The sequence below is a fragment of the Pristiophorus japonicus genome, chromosome 22 (genome assembly GCF_044704955.1).
Source record: "Pristiophorus japonicus isolate sPriJap1 chromosome 22, sPriJap1.hap1, whole genome shotgun sequence".
Classification (NCBI taxonomy): Eukaryota; Metazoa; Chordata; class Chondrichthyes; family Pristiophoridae; genus Pristiophorus; species Pristiophorus japonicus.
In genome coordinates this window covers 66,644,470-66,662,992 of record NC_091998.1, presented here as the reverse complement: position 1 = coordinate 66,662,992, position 18,523 = coordinate 66,644,470, and the positions used below count along the sequence as shown (strand labels likewise).

The following is an 18,523-nucleotide window of genomic DNA, read 5'->3' as shown; positions in this document are numbered from 1 at the left end:
AGATTGTGTGTGTGTGTGTGTGAGATTGTGTGTGTGTGTGTGTGTGAGATTGTGTGTGTGTGAGATTGTGTGTGTGTGTGTGTGAGATTGTGTGTGTGTGTGTGTGATTGTGTGTGTGTGTGTGAGATTGTGTGTGTGTGTGTGAGATTGTGTGTGTGTGTGTGAGATTGTATGTGTGTGTGTGTATGGCCAACAACTCGCCGTAGACGACGAGACCCACAGAGCAGTGCCTGGTCTCCGATCGTCTTTGATCCCTTACCACTGGATCAAGACCGCGCTCAGCCAAGCCCGTGTGCAACGGCCAACCCACGTTAAAAGAACTCGCGCACAGGCATCTTCCACTCCATTAACATGAAGTTCGGGACCTGGAACGTCAGGACCCTGATGGACAACCCCAACAACGACAGGCCGGAACGTCGCACCGCCATAGGCAGACAGCGGAAAGAACGTGCGGCAAACCAGTCCCACCCACCCCTTCCCTCAACGACTATCTGTCCCACCTGTGGCTCTCGTATTGGACTGTTCAGCCACCAAAGAACTCACTTCAGGAGTGGAAGCAAGTCATCAATGTGCTCCATACTGCTGATGTGAGGCAGGGCCACATCGTTCGTATGCCGGCCACATCGTTCGTATGCCAGACACGAGACTCCCAAAGCAAGTGCTCGGAACTCCTTCACGGCAAAGGTGGGCAGAGGAAACGTTACAGGGGCACCTTCAAAGCCTCCCTGATAAAATGCAACATCCCCACCGGCACCTGGGAGTCCCTGGCCAAAGACTGCCCTAAATGGAGGAAGAGCATGCGGGAGGGCACGGAACACCTCGAGTCTCGTTGCCGAGAGCATGCAGAAAGCAAGCGCAGGCAGCGGAAAGAGCGTGCGGCAAACCAGTCCCACCCACTCACCCCTTTCTATAGGAAGTCTTCCTCGATTCCAAGGGACTGCCTATAGAAATCTTGCAAAATGCAGGTTCCTATAAAATGCAGCACCTTCAAAGTATTTCTGAAACAAGTTAGGTGCAGCATTAAACAGCAGCATGGTGCAACCCCTTTACGTTGGTTACAAGAGCACAGGATTGCATATCTTCAGCTGCCTGGGCCCCAAGCTCTGGAACTCCCTCCCTAAACCTCTCCGCCTCACTACCTCTCTTTCCCCCTTCAAGACGCTCCTTAAAACCTACCTCTCTGACCAAGCTTTTGGTCACCTGCCCTAATTTCTTCGTATCTGGCTTGGCATCAAATTTAGTTTTTTGTCTTGTAACAATGCCTTGGGACATTTTACAATTAAAGACGCTATATAAATATAAGTTGTTTAGGACATTTCCCGTCTGATTTGAAATGCTGTCAAATTGTTGTAATTTAATTTGGTAATATAGCTTGCTCCGTCGTTGGACTCTGCTTCTCAGGTGCATTGTACATCTGGTTCGGTTCCTTTTCCATACATCTGGGGTTTAATTTGGTTGGCATATCATGTCTGTGAATATTGCTTCCCATGTGACATTTAAGAATGAGAAATGCAATGTGGCCTCATGACTTTCCTACCATAATTACAGGGACAATATGAACTTATCTCGTCGGGTGGGAAACTCATGGGATCAGGGGGAAGTTCAGTGGAGAGTAAGATCAAATGGGCTGTAAAACCAGCATTGCACCTGATCGGGTCAGTTTCCCGATGGACGGATTGAGTTAAAATTGCCCCCCGTGTCTCCGTTATAAAGTTGTGTTAATTGCGTCACTGTTACAGATTTCATCGTACATCATCATCATCCTCATCATACGCAGTCCCTCAGCATCGAGGAAGACTTGCTTCCACTCTTAAAATGAATCCTTAGGTGGCTGTACAGTCCATCGAAACATAGAAAATAGGTGCAGGAGTAGGCCATTCGGCCCTTCGAGCCTGCACCGCCATTCAATAAGATCATGGCTGATCACTCCCTCAGTACCCCTTTCCTGCTTTCTCTCCATACCCCTTGATCCCCTTAGTCGTAAGGGCCATATCTAACTCCCTCTTGAATATATCCAATGAACTGGCATCAACAACTCTCTGCGGCAGGTAATTCCACAGATTAACAACTCTCTGAGCGAAGAAGTTTCTCCTCATCTCAGTCCTAAATGGCTTACCCCTTATCCTAAGCCTATGTCCCCTGGTTCTGGACTTCCCCAACATCGGAAATATTCTTCCCGCATCTAACCTGTCCAGTCCCGTCAGAATCTTATACGTTTCTATGAGATCCCCTCTCATCCTTCTAAACTCCAGTGAATAAAGGCCCAGTTGATCCAGGCTCTCCTCATATGTCAGTCCAGCCATCCCTGGAATCAGTCTGGTGAACCTTCGCTGCACTCCCTCAATAGCAAGTAAGTCCTTCCTCAGATTAGAATATGAGAACCACAGTCCCTGTCATAGATGGGACAGATAGTCGTTGAGGGACGGGGAGGGTGGGACTGGTTTGCCGCACACTCTTTCCGCTGCCTGCGCTTGCTTTCTGCATGCTCTTGGCAACGAGACTCGAGGTGTTCCGTGCCCTCCCGGATGCTCTTCCTCCATTTAGGGCGGTCTTTGGCCAGGGACTCCCAGGTGCCGGTGGGGATGTTGCATTTTATCAGGGAGGCTTTGAGGGTGTCCCTGTAACGTTTCCTCTGCCCACCTTTGGCTTGTTTGCCGTGAAGGAGTTCCGAGTCGAGCGCTTGCTTTGGGAGTCTCGTGTCTGGCATACGAACGATGTGGCCCTGCCTCACATCAGCAGTATGGAGCACATTGATGACTGAGAGCTGCCACAAGATCAAAATGGGTGTCACAAAGGTTTGGATGCACGTAAGCTTCTCTGTCGGGTACAGTAATTAAGCATGGGAGCATATTTAAAAATTAAGGACAACAAAAGAAAATAGGAAATACAGGAGCAACTTTTTTTTTAACCGAACGAGGTGGTGTACCAGATTACTGGCACGGCTGGTGGGACTAGACAGGTTTTCATCAACAAATGGGATTAGGGTTATTAGAAATGCTCGTTTCTTGGCTGAAGCTCTTACTATGTTACTGAAGCAATGTAGTAGAAACATAGTGGTTATATTACTAGACTAGTAATCCAGATGCCTGGACAAATGAACTCGAAACATGAGTTCACATGTCTGTGGAATTTAAATTCAATTAAATAAATCTGGAATTTAAAAACGAACATCAGTAACGTTGAGCATGAAACTATCGGATTGGTGTAAAAGCCCGTCTGGTTCACTAATGTCCCTTTAGGGAAGGAAATTTGCTGCCCTTACCCGGTCTGGCCGATATGCGACTCCAGTCCCACGGCAGTGTGGTTGACTCTGAACTGCCCCTGAGATGGCCCAGCGAGACACTCAGATGTATTCAAGTAGACAGCTCACCACCACCTTCTCGAGGGTGATTGGAGATGGGCAATAATGCTGGCCTTGCCAGCGATGTCCACATTCCAGGAACAAATAAAAACACAACATTTCTGATATATTTTGCAAAAAGGAACTGAATGATTGCAGTAATTTAATTTGGGGCTTCAGGTAATTGGTCAAAAACACTTGTTTATTACTTGACTTGAACCTTTTGTAATGTATTTGCTCCATGGGTTCTTTGCTGAAGAATCCAGAGCAACACATTGCTATTAAGAACTAGTTGGTTTATTAGCAAAGGTTTAACTATCACACTACACATTACCAGTTCATCCACCAGGCTCACAACCATCTGCCCCATCATGGATCCCCCGAACCCAACTGGCTGGGGTTTTATTGAGTCTTGTGAACATCGAGTGACTGGCTCAGCCACTCACAACTCAACAGTTCCGCAAACCTGTGTGCATCCTCACAGGTGTATACATTATACCTATCAATTCAACAACTGCCTGATAATCACTCTGTTGTCCATTATTCTCATTATTTAGCAGCTGTCCTGAAAAATCCTCTGAGGTTCGAAAATGTTTGGTGTTGATTATTAATCGGACTCAACAATACCAGTGAATCAAAATGGACAAGTAACTCATAAAAGATTAGTGCTGGCCTTTAGATACTCCCATCCATGTCTACGGAAGACTAATTGTACTTGCCATCCTTAGTCAGATGGCCAGTCAGAAGCTGACAGGACAATATCACACATCCCCTACTGCAGTACTGATCCACAGGCTCGAATGGACATCAGGCTGATGGGAGCACCATTGCTCAACACTTGATTAATTCAGTGGTGTGCATAATCTGGACCAGACCCTGGCAAGCAAACACTTGTTGAGGTTTAATCTCCCCTTGCCGTAGCTGTTGCTGAAGTGACATCTGAAGCACGGACTCTGCTTTTCACAAGAGACTGCGCTTGGGATCCTGGGTCCCTTTTATAATTGGGGCAACTCTCCCATGACCAAATCAGAGGGGAAGGAGAAATGTGTCCGACCTTCCCTGGCATGCACATACCCATGGCACATTTCTCTGGAAGATTACAAAGTAGTCCTTTGCTGGTGGTACTTTGGGCAGTTAACGTTGTTTGCTGTAAGTACGAATTTCCGTGGATAAGAGAACACTGGCTTCTGGCCAGTTGAATCTTCATTGTTTTGTCTTTCCATCGCAGGCATGTGGGTGTGTCAGATTTGTCGGCCACGGAAAAAGGGAAGAAAACTGTTACACAAGAAAGCAGTACAGATTAAACGGCGCTATGCAACAGCAATCGGGCACTCGAAAAACAGATTAAAGAAAAAGACAATGTAAGTATTTCACAAAATGAATTGCTGTTTGGGATTGGTTTGTCAGCTGACCTTTGTGATACCATGCATTGGTTTGCCAGCTGACCTCTGTGATACTGTGCATTGGTTTGCCAAGGAGCAATAGAATGCAAAGGATGCCAGGCACTTTTTCACGATGGCTGGAAGATACAATTGGAGTCCGAGTCATGAACAGTTGCAAGGTAGAATCGATGGCTCCTTAAGACTGGGGTTGGCAACTCTGGTTGGACATATTCCTACAGGTTTGATCATGTGATGTTTAACACGGCATTTAATCATGTGACATTTACCCAATATTTTCAAATGTGATTGAATTCAGCTTACTTAAGTGTATCACTATTTTAGCATTCCTAAGTGTAATGTATTTGCACCATGGGTTCTTTGCTTAAAAATTCATAGCAACACATTGCTATTCAGAACTTGTTAGTTTATTAGCAAAGGTTTAACAATCACACGACACATTACCAGGCTCACAACCACCTGTCTCATCGTGGATCCCCGAGCCCAAATGGTCGGGGTTTTATTGAGTCTTGTGAACATCACATGTCTGGCTAAGCCTCTCCCAACTCAACAGCTCCCCCAACTGTGAGCATCCTCACAGTTGCATACATTACACTAAGATAATATAAGATAATTTTGCATTGAACACAAGAATTTTGTTTTTAAGCTAGATGCATGATTTGGACAGAAGTGTTTTGGAATTGTCTTTAAACCCCAGTATGAATCATTGCTTTTTGGATAGGAGGATTGGGGAAGAAAATCAGAATTAGGAGGAAAATAATTACCAGAGGGGTTGCATGGTGACATCGATAGTTGGTGCTTTAATGTGCTGCATCACCCAATGGCAGGAGATTCATTTACAAATGTGAATTCCCCCACACTGAGTTCACAATATCAACTGTGTTGCCGATAACTGACGGCTGGAGAGTTGAGGGCTTGGTACTTTCTTAGCAAGGTGAGGAGGATTTCCGTGGAGAGTCACCCAGGCCCACTCTCATCTTTACCCCAGCAGTCAACTATGGGCAGGCATTGGCAAGTCAGTTCAACCTGTATGGCACAGGAAGGCTTCATATAATGGGGTCGCCCATTTAAAACGGAGATGGGGAGGAATTTCTTCCCTCAGAGGGTCGTAAATCTGTGGAATTCTCTGCCCCAGAGAGCTGTGGAGGCTGGGTCATTGAGTATATTTAAGGCGGAGATAGACAGATTATTGAGCGATAAGGGAATCAAGGGTTATGGGGAAGTGGAGTTGAGGCCAAGATCAGATCAGGCATGATCTTATTGTTCTTTTGTTATATAAGCCTAGGTGGAAGGAAATAGTAAAAATTTGCACCAAAAGACGCCTTCTTTCCACTGATTAGGCTTCACCCAAATGTGTGTTCGAGCTGCCCACAGTAGTTTATGGCAAGCGTCTAGTCTCTGGATGGCACTTGAACCCAAAAACTACTGACTCAGAAAAAGGAGTGCTACCTAATAACACAAATATATCACATACTCCTCTGCATTTGTGCCTGGGGTATTAGTCGTAGCTACAAAGTGTTAAAAATCCTATGATTAAACCAATTCTGTTAACAGTATTGTCTCCAGTACACAGGTTGGCCCGTAAGGTTTAACAATAAGGAGACAAACCAATTCAAGCCCTGTAGTTTCTTATGTAGATCCCGGTCGTTTGCATTTTGGGGGGGGCCAATGACTTGGAGCTATTTATACCAGCACCTGTAGTTAGAGTTTGCTCCGAGCTCCAACTTGTTTGCTGAAGTTGAAGCAAATTGAACAGGAAGCGTGGGTTTTACAGAAACATAGTGCTATATAAAGTGTTGCAGCGGTGTTTATTTATAACCAGCTATTTCTCCTCAGCAATGTGATTAGACCCTGATTCTGCAAGTGCTGCATGTGTGACTAGAGTTAAGTTAGCATTTCATAGTCTTCTGTTTTTCTCCCAGTTTCCTTTTCATATATTTCCATTCTTGGACAGCCTGCAAGACACCAATCCCCTTTCAGAGATCTGGTTGCCTTCCCTCTCATAATGGCTCCACAATTTGTTACATGTGTTTGCTGAGCCTCCCAGTCTCTTCTCCAAGTCAGCATTTCGAATAAACTATATTTATTTTGAACGCTGCTCAGTCCCACGCTTCCTACCCAATCTCACCCCTACCTTGCATCTTACAGTTTTCAGAGGCACTTGGGTTCAGTGGCCAGCTCATGAAGCCCACCCTTGTTGTGGGTCAAGGCGACTTGTGAGTTTAGAAGAATGAGAGGTGATCTTATTGAAATGTATAAGATTCTGAGGGGGCTTGACAGGGTCGATGCAGAGAGGATGTTTCCCCTCGTGGGGGAGTCTAGAACTGGGGACATAGTTTTAGAATAAGCGGTCGCCCATTTAAGATGGAGATGAGAAGGAATTTCTTCTCTATGGGCCGTGAATCTTTGGAATTCTCTGCCCCACAGAACTGTGGAGGCTGGGTCATTGAATATATTTAAGATGGAGATAGACAAATTTTTGAATGATAAGGGAGTTGAGGGTTATGGGGAGCGGGCAGGGAAGTGGAGCTGAGTCCATGATCAGATCAGCCATGATCTTACTGAATGGCGGAGCAGGCTCGAGGGGCCGAATGGCCGACTCCTGCTCCTATTTCTGATGTTCTTATGTGATGGTCTCACTGGATTTTGACAGGAGTTCAGCTTCTGCACGCCACTGCATGGGTGTGTGTGGGTCTGAATGAAATATTCAGGCGCATAGACTGAATGGAACGATGGGCAGAATCAGTGCTGGCTCTAAAAGCTCTCATCGCAGAATGTGTTCCAATCGCTTGGCACTTCTGCTTGTGGAGGTGTTCTTCAGTTTTACCAATGGAGCATTTGCTTCAAGTATGTTAATGAAATGAAACTATTCCCCATGCACCTGGCCCCATGTTCTCAGCTTATAATGCCTGGTTCCACACCAACCCCTCCTAAGGTATCGATTCTGTGCCAGTCAAACTGACAGATGTCACAGCACCGGACTTTTCATAGAATCAGCGAAACTTACAGCATGGAAGGAGGCCATTCGGCCCATCGTGTCCGCGCCGGCCGACCAAGAGCTACCCGGCCTAATCCCACTTTCCAGCTCTCGGTCCGTAGCCCTGTGGGTTACGGCACTTCAGGTGCACATCCAAGTACTTTTTAAATGTGGTGAGTGTTTCTGCCTCTACCACCCTTTCAGGCAGTGAGTTCCAGACCCCCACCACCCTCTGGGTGAAGAAATTTACCCTCAAATCCCCTCTAAACTTTCTACCAATTACTTTAAACGTATGCCCCCTGGTTTTTGCCCCCTCTGCTAATCCCGCGGGACTGCCTATGATGATGAAGGGAAATGGGCCCTTCCTATCCACTCTATCCAGGCCCCTCATAATTTTATACACCTGAATGAGGTCTCCCCTTCGCCTCCTCTGTTCCAATGAAAACAAATCCAGCCTATCTAATCTGTCCTCATAACTTAGTTTCTCCACTCCCGGCAACATCCTCGTAAATCTCCTCTGCACCCTCTCCAGTGCAATCACGTCCTCCCCCGAACCCCCCCAAAAATCTTTTGCAACTCACGTCATCATCAAGCAGTTGACGGGCAAGTTAGATGCAGATTTAAACTTCCACTGCAGCAGTGCACTGTAACCCTAACCTCTGTAGGCTTTCCCCACAGCACCACAGTAGCATTTTCCACTGGCCAGACCAGCTATCCTCACGAACTCACTGATTGTTTGGGATGTTTAAAAGGAAAAAGAATGAGGTGCAACGTCATGAATGTTTCCCAACACTAAAGGAAATTAATTCGTCCTCCCAACTGTGGAGCTGGATAGTCCTTTCTTGTCACTGAAGGTGATGAACAAAGTACTGTTCAACTCCTCAATTGTATCATGAGTGTCGTCATATCTATTGGAACACCTATATTCAAATCGAGATGGTGATTCTTAAGATACTCAACAACAGAAATGATGCTTGTTATCCAGAAGGTGGGGTACTGCACCTCTTAGTTTTGTGTAAGTGTTCACGAATTATAAATTGATTACAGGCCACACTCGTGCACGGCTTGTTTAATACTTTGTGTGGTTTAATGACCGTGCGATCTGCATTTTAAAAGTAAGTGTCTGGTTCTATCAGTGGAGATGCTGTTTGAATAACCGAACAAGGATGCAGTCAATCCCCTCTCCTCCTTCCACAGATCTAAAGGTTCTCAGCCATTTGACAAAGAGATACAATGCCCCGGTCGAGGGCGCAAACGCAAACTCTCAGCGATCGCTTCGTCGAAGTTGGGGCGGCTGGGCGGACTGAGCGCCCTGAACTCGCGCACCACCAAATCGTCCCGCCTGAAAATGAACAAGAAAACCAAAGGGCTCATTGACGGCCTTAGCAAATTCTTCACCCCTTCGCCCGATGGGCGCAAGCCACGGGGTGAACTCCTGGACTTAGCTGAGCAATACAGGCTCAAGAAAAAGGGGCCCCGAAAATCAAGCACTTCTGACAGCAGCACGTGGCCCACAGGTACTGCACTGACCTCATTAACCCCTGCATGCCCGGTGTCACCTGAGGTTTCTTTACCAGCACTGAGCTGCCACTTAAGTAGCACGAAAGCATCTTCCTGTACTAGCCCTCTTGATAACTTCAGTAAGCAGGCATTCCCAGGCCAGCTAAGTATGCCCAGGTTAAGAAAGGAATCAACTGACTCTCCAACCTCTCTTTATACTCCCAATCTCTCTGACGAAACAGACTCTGAGTTAACTCCACCTTGCCTTACACCGTGTGAACCATGTCTGACTGTCAGCGATAAATCGGTTCTCCCAAGCCATCGGGGCAGTCGCACTTTACAAACCTCACTGTGCCTCCGGCTGAGCACACCCGCAGAAGCGGCGGCCAAACTGCACTCTCATTATTTCCTGCCGTTTTGTGTGAGAGAGAAAGCAATAAGGGGCAGCCGGTGTAAAATGAGAGACGGAAAGGCGATCCTTTGGCACGGGAAAGGCAACGTGGAATTAGAAAGGAATAAGAGTGCCGAGGACACGGGTAAGAAGTAAATGCCACGCCATCACGCATCGCTAGCACGAGAACCTGGCTTTTTATTGCGCTTTTTTGGGGGTGCTTCAGACGCTGTTGCCTTTGGGAAGGGGGTGGGCTCATGCCATGAAGGTAGCTCTGCATTAAAATATAACGGAAAACGTGCGGCAGGTCCCATCAGAATCTGAACGAGAAAAGGCTGATTCACCTTTTGATGGAACACAACTTTTTCTGTGCCAAATGCTGACAGACCTGCTGTGTACTTCCTCGCTCAATTTCAGACTTCCAGCATTTGGTTTAATCATTGCACTCTTTAAATTGGCTGGGCGACGGACGCCTGGAGAAGGGGATGGAGTGGCGGCACACAAGAGCAACACCAAGTGTCCTGCCACCTCAGCGACCCCCCCCCAGCTCACCCGCAAATCAGCAGTGACACAAAAACACTCCAAGGGAAACAACCCCGGCTGATGAGGATCTCTTTCATGGCATGAGCGGAAACGTCCAGTTAAACTGGAAAATATTCCCCACGGTTGAGTAGCCTCGGCTTTTACATTCAGAGCATTGCAGCTCACCAGGATTTGTAGCACTAGAATAAAACTGACCACTCCTGGGACCTCTCCATTGTGTGTGTGTGTGAGAGAGAGAGACACGCCCACTTCATCCTCCATAGTTACTGATCGCACTGCTTCCCTTAAACTGGAAATGGCAGCTTTCAGTTCAAAATCATTTTTGAGAACAATAATCACTCCTCCCATCCCTTTCATAGAATCACAAAACAGCACAGCACAGAAGGAGGCCATTCGGCCCATTGAGTCCGCGCCGATTCTCTCGATGAGCAATCCCGTCAGTCCCACTCCCCCGCCCTCTCCATATCCCTGCAGATTTTTTCTCCTTATCCAATTCCCTTTTGAAGGCTACTATTGAATCTCTTTCCACCGCCCTATCCGGCCGTGCACTCCAAATCCTAACCACTCGTTACGTAAAATGTCTTGTCCCATATATCATTCCCAGGGTACTATGACGACCCTCACTCATCCTGTTGCCTGTGCAGTTCTTGTGCTTGTCATAAAGATTGGTTCCTTGAGTTTAAAAATCCCTTTCTCTGTGAGATGGAGAGTGGGGGGTGGGTGGCACTGAACCTCCATTTTCACAATGGAGTGCTTGCCATTTTGTTTCAAGGTGGCGCGGTGCCACACCACTGTGCAATGCCCGGGGCTGGCTTGCTGAAGGGGCATTTTTGGAAATCTTAGTATTTTGCTTTGGTTGGGTGTAGAAAGGATTACAAAGTAGCATTCATTACAAAGAAAAAACACTGAACTGAGCCCGAGAGCTACCATTCTGATAACCAAGCGAGTGCCTCCTTGTAACGTTTGTCCCCAGTGAAATACTCACGGCTATTTAATTCAAGCTGCTACTGCATTGTGCTGTGTCTCATGTTGCATTTCATATTTGTTGTCTTGTTTATTTACATCGTATTTCTTTTACTAGTTTACATTGACTGTATTTGGCAGTTCTGCTCTGGTGATATAGACTTGTGGTGTAATTTCAGTGTGGTAATGTACTTTGCCGTTCCTGATCTTAGCTACATTGTTGAGGTGCTTTCCCAGCGAAGGAAGAGGGGAAATTGGAGGGCACACCATGTTCTGCTCCAAAAAGCCTGTTCAAGAGGCAGAGGGCTGGCGAAGTCTTGAGAATGCTTCTCCTTGCTCTATTGGTTGGCAAATGGTGCAGAACCATCTGTGACAGGTTAGTTTCACCAGACCGTCGGCACTTGAACTCTGAACCTTGTAGTTTGGAGTCGAGGGCTCAGCCCCATGAGGGGCCGTAGTCGGTCTATCCTCCATTGGCTCACTGTCGGATGTCAGACTGTGGCTGACTTGCCCGCTGGTCCAATGGAAAAAGGATACTTGAAACTCCAGGTGCAGCAGTAAATTACAAAATGTCGGAATCCAAAATAATAGCCAACCAGGGCAGTCGTTAATTTTACTGACAGTTGTCCCCCTCAGTTGGTTAAAATGTTTTGGATTTGAGGACATAAATATCACTGCATTGCCCCGTCAACTTTTGGCAGCTACATTAACACGTTGAGGTTGTCAATTCCTCTGTAAACCCTGGATCATTGCCGGAGGGTTTATTGCAGGGAAGTCCCTTCATTAATGTTGTGTTTCTCTCAATCTGCAGACAATCAGGACTCATGGGGCTGCAAACATGAAGATGAGGATGACCAATCTGTGAGCAAAGACATTGTGACGGTGAAAGACCAGGACCTATTTCAGCATGTTCAGGAACTTGCACTTGAGGTGAGATACAGTGTCCCATTACGTTGGTGACTATTGGCTCGTAGACTGCTCACATGACAGACACCGACTTCAAGGCCAGAGATTTATTTTTTTATCTTTTACTGATATTTTAAGACTTGCAGGAAATAGAGATGTGCTGTGCTGATTAGAGTGAAAATGACTTGCACGCGGAATTATTTCTCCTGGCTGCACCAGAAAGTGCAATGAGTTATTTACAAAATCAGAAGGCAAAAGTTGGCCTCCAAAGTATCAAGAATATTATCCGTAATAGAATGGTTTAAGTATAAAGGAATTGCCACAAAACCTCCCAGTGTGAACCCACAATTGTATCCGGGGAGGAACTGTGGGTGCGAGTTGTGTGTAGCACAAAAGATCATTTTGGCAAGTCACTGTTTTTTCAGGCCACATTACAGCCAGAGAGTTTCCAAAGCTGCAAACAATGGGGATTTTGAGTTTTAACAGTACAACTGGCCCAGCTCCAGGAACATGTTATTGGTAGCTGAAATGTACTTTTGTAGTGGAGGACAAGAAATGACAACTGCAGTTTGATGTGAACTGTAAAAGTGCATGTCCAGAACGTGAGAATATGCTGCATGAAAGTCGTACTTTGTTTCGTGATCTGCCTCAGCCTGTGCAGCGTAGGTGCAAAAGTGTATGCTACATTCGATTCAGTTCAGAAAGGCTGGTGACCAGAAAATGACTGACATTCCCCAATGAGCATATTGTAAGGCAATTGTTTTGAAAAGTTTTTTTTTTTACTTTTGTGGTCTATCTATACAAATTCACGGAGGAGATTTAAAAAGACACCGTTTTGAGTTAGCTTTCTCTCTTAAAAGGGGACGTGGCTGGGAGTGAAAGCTGTATCTGCCCTGGTCATTCTGACCCGATTGTGGTCAAAATTTGGGGTTGGGTGTTGAGAGCAAATCGAGATCCCATTCTTACGCAAGGATAGAGGAAGGTCAAGGAATAGATCACATGCGGCATGAATCAGAAACTACCAACCCTTGTTTGACAGCCGCCACGGTGTCACAGACTGAGAGAGCAGCGCAGACGTGAGAAATTCTATCATGTAGGCCCATCTCTTGTGTTCATCAGCTGGTTGTGGGGGGGAACCATGTCCAGGAACCATGGATTTCCTGAAGCCAATTTCACTCTTTAGTATTCAGATCCTTCCTCGAGTTGCTGATTCAATCTAGGATGCACCCAGTTTGTCGTCGTCTTAGGCAGTCCCTCGGAGTCGAGGATGACTTGCTTCCACATTATGAGTTCTCAGGTGACTGATGAGCCCAATGCAGGACCTACAGTCTCTGTCACAGGTGGGGCAGACGGTGGTTGGAGGGCCGGGTGGGTGGGGTGCTTGGGTTTTCGTGCGCTCCTTTGCGCTTGGCTTCCATGTGCTCCCGCCGAAGAGACTCGAGGTGTTCGGTGCTTTCTCAGATGCTTCTTCTCCACTTTGAGCGGTCTTGAGCCAGGGATTCCCAATTTTTTGAAGGAGGCTTTGAGGGCGTCTTTGAAGCGTTTTCTCTGCCCTCCTGGGGCTCGCTTGCCGTGACGGAGCTCAGAGTAGGGCGCTTGTTTCGTGAGTCTAGTATCGGGCATGCGGACAATGTGGCCCACCCATCATCCAGTTTGTTTTATCGTGCTGTTCAATCACCATACCAATCTAATTGTGTCAAAGTGTTCAAGTCAAGGAGAGAAACCAATCCCTTTTTTTTCAGCGAACTGTGCAGTATTTATTGATCGTCTAGTGCAATTAGCAACTGTGGACTGTCAACTGCTTGTGCCAAAAGTCAAGACATATGTGCTGAATTAGTAGCAAATAAGTCGGATTGGCAAAGGCAGAGCATGCCCTGACAGTCCATCAGGAACTTTGCAAGGTTCGACTGGATGGTGGTGCAGGAGGAGCCAAGACCTTTACACCAGTGCCTTACAGTAACTGCACCAAGCACTTCTCGGTTGGGTTCAGCCCCATTGTTTGGGGTCTTGCTCTCAGTCTGTCTTCTGCTTTGCTTCTCATCCTTCCACCTGCTGTGGGATGCGGTACCGTTACTTCAGAATTAATCGAGCCGTTTCTAATTGCAAAATAATTGTGTACATGACTGCATTATCTATTAACTGGAGTCCATTGATGTTTCATCAAAAGAATATTCAATAACTACTTGCATTTATATAGCACCTTTGAAGTAGTAAAATGTCCAAAGGCACGTCACAAAATCCTAAATAATTGATACCAAGCCAAAGAAGAAGACATTAGGACAGATGGCCAAATGCTTGTCAAAGAGGTAGGCTTTAAGGAGCGTCTTAAAGGAAGAGCGAGGAGGCAAAGAGGTATTGGGAACTGATTCCAGAGCTTAGGGCTAAGACAGCTGAAGCCACAGCCGCTGATGTTGGGGTGCACAAGAGGCCAGAATTAGATGAACACAGAGTTGTAGAGCTGGAGGAGGTTACAGAGATAGCTGGGGTGTAGATGGGGGCCAGGCCATGGAGGGATTTGAACACGAAGGATGAGACTTGTAGGACCAGGAGAAAATGTAAGTCATTAAGCTCAGTAAAAGTCAGTCGCCCATGTATTGCAACTGAAGCTGGGATTCAGTCAGCAGCATGTGAGGTGAAAATCTGTTTTTAACTGGTTGGATCAGGGACACCTGACCGGTCTAAAAGCTGAGTTGTGAAATGAACCATGATCATAGACAAGTGTATCCGAATCCCCTTCCTTTTGCACACCACTTGGCATGAAGCAGGTGATACAGAACCTGGTGCAGGGGATGGAACTATTGTCTGGCACTACAGAAAGTGCTCCTCTGAGGTCATTGTTAAAGTGTGTCTTTTGGAGATGGCACAGAAACACCATGTAACCCTGATACAGTAGCTGTGCTGGGCAACTGGAGCCAAACAGGAACTTGGCAGGTGTTTCATAGTCAGGCTTTGGCTTCGCTGTCAAGGATACTTTCTCATGGCTAACCTGACCTTTTACTGCAGCAATTGGAGTGAAACATTTGCTTTCATGCCATGTTCAGAGATATTGCCTCTCTGTTTGATACAGGTGGGGTAAGTCTGGCTTCCACACTGGACCGCAGAGAGCTGTGGTTTTACCAACTAGTAAGCCATTGCAAGTTCTTCCTGCTTGGCTTCAGAGCTTGGCCAAAAGTCAGCATTTGGCTACGGCTTGTCCATCTTGCAGTTATGCTGAGATACCATTGGCTGTTGCAGAAAGGAATTGTGTGATAATTACAACAACAGCTCGCATTTATGTAGCACCTTTAACATAGTAAAACATCCCAAGGCGCTTCACAGGAGTGTCGTCAAACAACATTGGACCCCATCCACCTAAGGAGATATTAGGACAGATGAGAGTGGGTTTAAGGAGCATCTTAAAGGAGGAGACAGGTAGCGAGGTTGAGGAAGGGAATTCCAGAGTTTAGGGCCCAAACAGCAGAAAGCGAATCCGTCAGTGGTGGAGCAATTAAATAGGAGATGTGCAAGAGGCTAGAATTGGAGGAGTGCAGAGATCTCGGAGCGTTGTACGGCTGGAGATAAGGAGGAGCGAGAGCATGGAGGGATTTGAGAACAAGGATGAGAATTTTTAAATTATTGCATTGCCGAAATGGGAGCCAATGTAGGTCAGCGAGCACAGGGGTGATGGGTGAACGGGACTTGGGGCAAGTTAAGATAAAGGCAGCAGAGTTTTGGATGAAATCAAATTTAGGAGGTTGGAAGATGGGAGGCTGGTCAGGAGTGCGTTGGAATAGTGGAGACTAGAGGTAACAAAGGCATGGATGAGGGTTTCAGCAGCAGATGAGCTGAGGCGGGGCAGAGTCGCGTGCTGTTACGGAGTTGGAAGTAGGTGGTATTGGTGATGGCGTGGATAAGTGGTCGGAAGTTCATCTCGGGGTCAAGGTTGCGAACGGTCTGGTTCAGCCTCAGACAGTTGCCGGGGAGAGGAACGGAGTCGGTGATTAGAGTTTGTGAACAGAGTTTGTTGTGGGAACTGAAGACAATGGCTTCAGTCTTTCCAATATTTCGTCGGAGGAAATTTCTGCTCATGCAGCACTGGATGTCGGACAAGCAGTCTGACAAATTAGAGATCGTGGAGGAGTCGAGGGAGCTGGTTGAGGTCCGCGCCTCGAGACTTGGAGGGATGTGATCGGGGCCCAGGAGAGGTGTGAGTTCGGGGCCAGGAGCCCAGGGGCAGCACGGCCCAGCCCACACTGCGATATGTGTGCGCACTAGGTCCGTGCAGTTGTTTTGGTTAACCCTTGCCACTGGACCAAGACCGAGCTCTGGCAAGCCCGTGTGGTGGCTGGTGTGCAATGGTCACCACACGTTCAATATCCACACACAGGCATCTTCCACCCTTCAGGATGTAGTTCAGGTCCTTCATTGAAACACCTGTGAACTCATCCTTTTTTGGAGTGGAAGCAAGTCACCCTCACTTCGAGGGACCGCCTGTGATGATGATGATGATGATGATGATGATGACAAGTGGAACCTGACGATGTGTTTTCGGATGATGTCAGCGAGGGACAGCATGTCGATGGGAAATAGGAGGGGGCCAAGGATAGATCCTTGGGGAACTCCAGAGGTAACGGTACGGGAGCAGGAAGAGAAGCCATTGCAGGTGATTCTCTGGCGACGATTGGATCGATAGGAATGGAACCAGGCGAGTGCAGTCCCACCCAGCTGGGCGACGGAGGAGAGGCGTTGGAGGAGGATGGAGTGATCAACCGTGTCAAACGCTGCAGGAAAGGTCTTCACAGCAGACAAACAATGGCAAACAACAGTACTGACGTCCAGCAGCTGATGAGGCCTGAAGCTGAATCGAGATTACTAATTATTCATATTTGCACTTGGAATTCCCCAGAAGGTCACATTTTGGTGATGTTGTCTCAGTGAGGGAATCCATTGGTGCATCACTCGGGCACATTCTCTAAATACAGCGCGGGGCAGTGCCAATTAGAGAGCAGCCTTGCCAGTTGCACGTAAAGCCACAGCCCTCCTGCCAGCAGCTTGAATTTTGGAAGGGGTTGGCAAAGAAATGTTAGAAGGGGAGGCGTGTTGAAATTTGACCCAACTTTGCAAACACTCAGTCTGGTCTGTGATACGCAGCCTGCTACTGTTAATGGCAGGCAAGTGTGCACTGTGTAGAAAACTGGGATAAACAAATGCCTTGGGTCCTCAAAGGATTACGGCAGAGTGCCAGTATTGTTCTGTGTGTGCCTGGTGTGTTTGCTTCTTTGAAATCAGATGCGGAGCACTGAGCACGTGACTGGTGTCGCAGCTGCTATAACACTTCAGTGGCCAGAGAGTTAAACCACATTTCATTTGTAGATAGATGAGTGTGTGAGTCCGTCTCTGTGTTTTTTTACCCTCTCTCTGCACCTGGCTGCAGGGAAAGGCTTTTTTTTTCAAGACAAAGTGCAGCATAACCGTGTTAGACCCTACAAATCTGTGTCCTTGTGCTGAATGCCTGCAAGCTTCCTTCTACACAACTCATGTGCAAACAGTTGTACTGGAGCCGACTGTCGGCATTTCCACTTGGAATTCAACTGGAAGAGAGGTGGGAGTATGAAGGGAGGGGTCTGATGGCCCATGCATTGGCACAGGTAGACGGATACCTTCTGTTCTTGGTGTTTATTGAGCTGGTTCAAGGGTCACTGTGTGTGTGTGTGTTCTGTGGGGGAAGGGAGATATGGTTGCAAGTTCTTTTTCTCTTATGCTCAAATTAAGTAGCTGAATTGAAGTTTTTTTTTAATTGGTAGATCCCTGCATTTGGAATTTTCTGGGTAGTAAAAGTATCAATTAGTTGGTTTTCTGGTTCGTTTATTGGGCCCTGTTTCTGAGTTGGGGTTTGTGAGGCCTGTATTGATTAGTAACTTGGTGTGATTCGGGGGGGATACATGATACAGTGTGTGGTGTATAGACACCTGATTCCATTTAGTATGAAATAAGGGTTGCCTGGAAGTGAGTTACCTACGCAGGCATCTATTCCTGGGAGTAGTTACACACAGCAATCCAGCTGAGAGATCCGAGTGTTGTAAACAAGGAGCTTGGAAGCTCACAAGGTTTCTAATTGTCCTCTGATCCTGAATCGCAATCCTTTTCTTCAGTAACAAAATGGCGGTCGGAAAAAGACCCACGGGTCCATCTAGCCACTCGAGTTGGTATAATGATAACTGGTCCATCAGCATCGGGACAGAGCTCTGCAGAATTTGCCTCTCTGCTCCCACTGATATTTCATCGGCACTGGGGTGGAAGGGGATAAAACATGCTCGCTGACCACTTGTTTCTGCGGGTGTTCCAGTTTCCCCGCCTCATTATGGGTCGGCACATCATCATAGGCAGTCCCTTTAGATCGAGGAAGACTTGCTTCCACTCTTAAAATGAGTCCATAGGTGGCTGAACAGTCCAATGTGAGAACCAGTCCCTGTCACAGGTGGGACAGATAGTCGTTGAGGGACAGGGTTTGCTGCACGCTCCTT

The 18,523-nt window shown here is 47.0% G+C and overlaps 1 protein-coding gene across 1 annotated transcript in view; it reads left to right on the top strand.

Annotated features, from left to right (window-relative positions):
- Positions 1–18,523, top strand: part of LOC139235128 (histone acetyltransferase KAT6A-like) — a 211,541-nt gene that overhangs the window by 121,938 nt on the left and 71,080 nt on the right. The window contains exons 6-8 of the mRNA XM_070866337.1: positions 4,569–4,701; positions 8,915–9,234; positions 11,926–12,044. Of these exons, the coding sequence (XP_070722438.1) occupies positions 4,569–4,701; positions 8,915–9,234; positions 11,926–12,044 (572 nt within the window). The remainder of the gene's footprint in view (positions 1–4,568; positions 4,702–8,914; positions 9,235–11,925; positions 12,045–18,523) is intronic.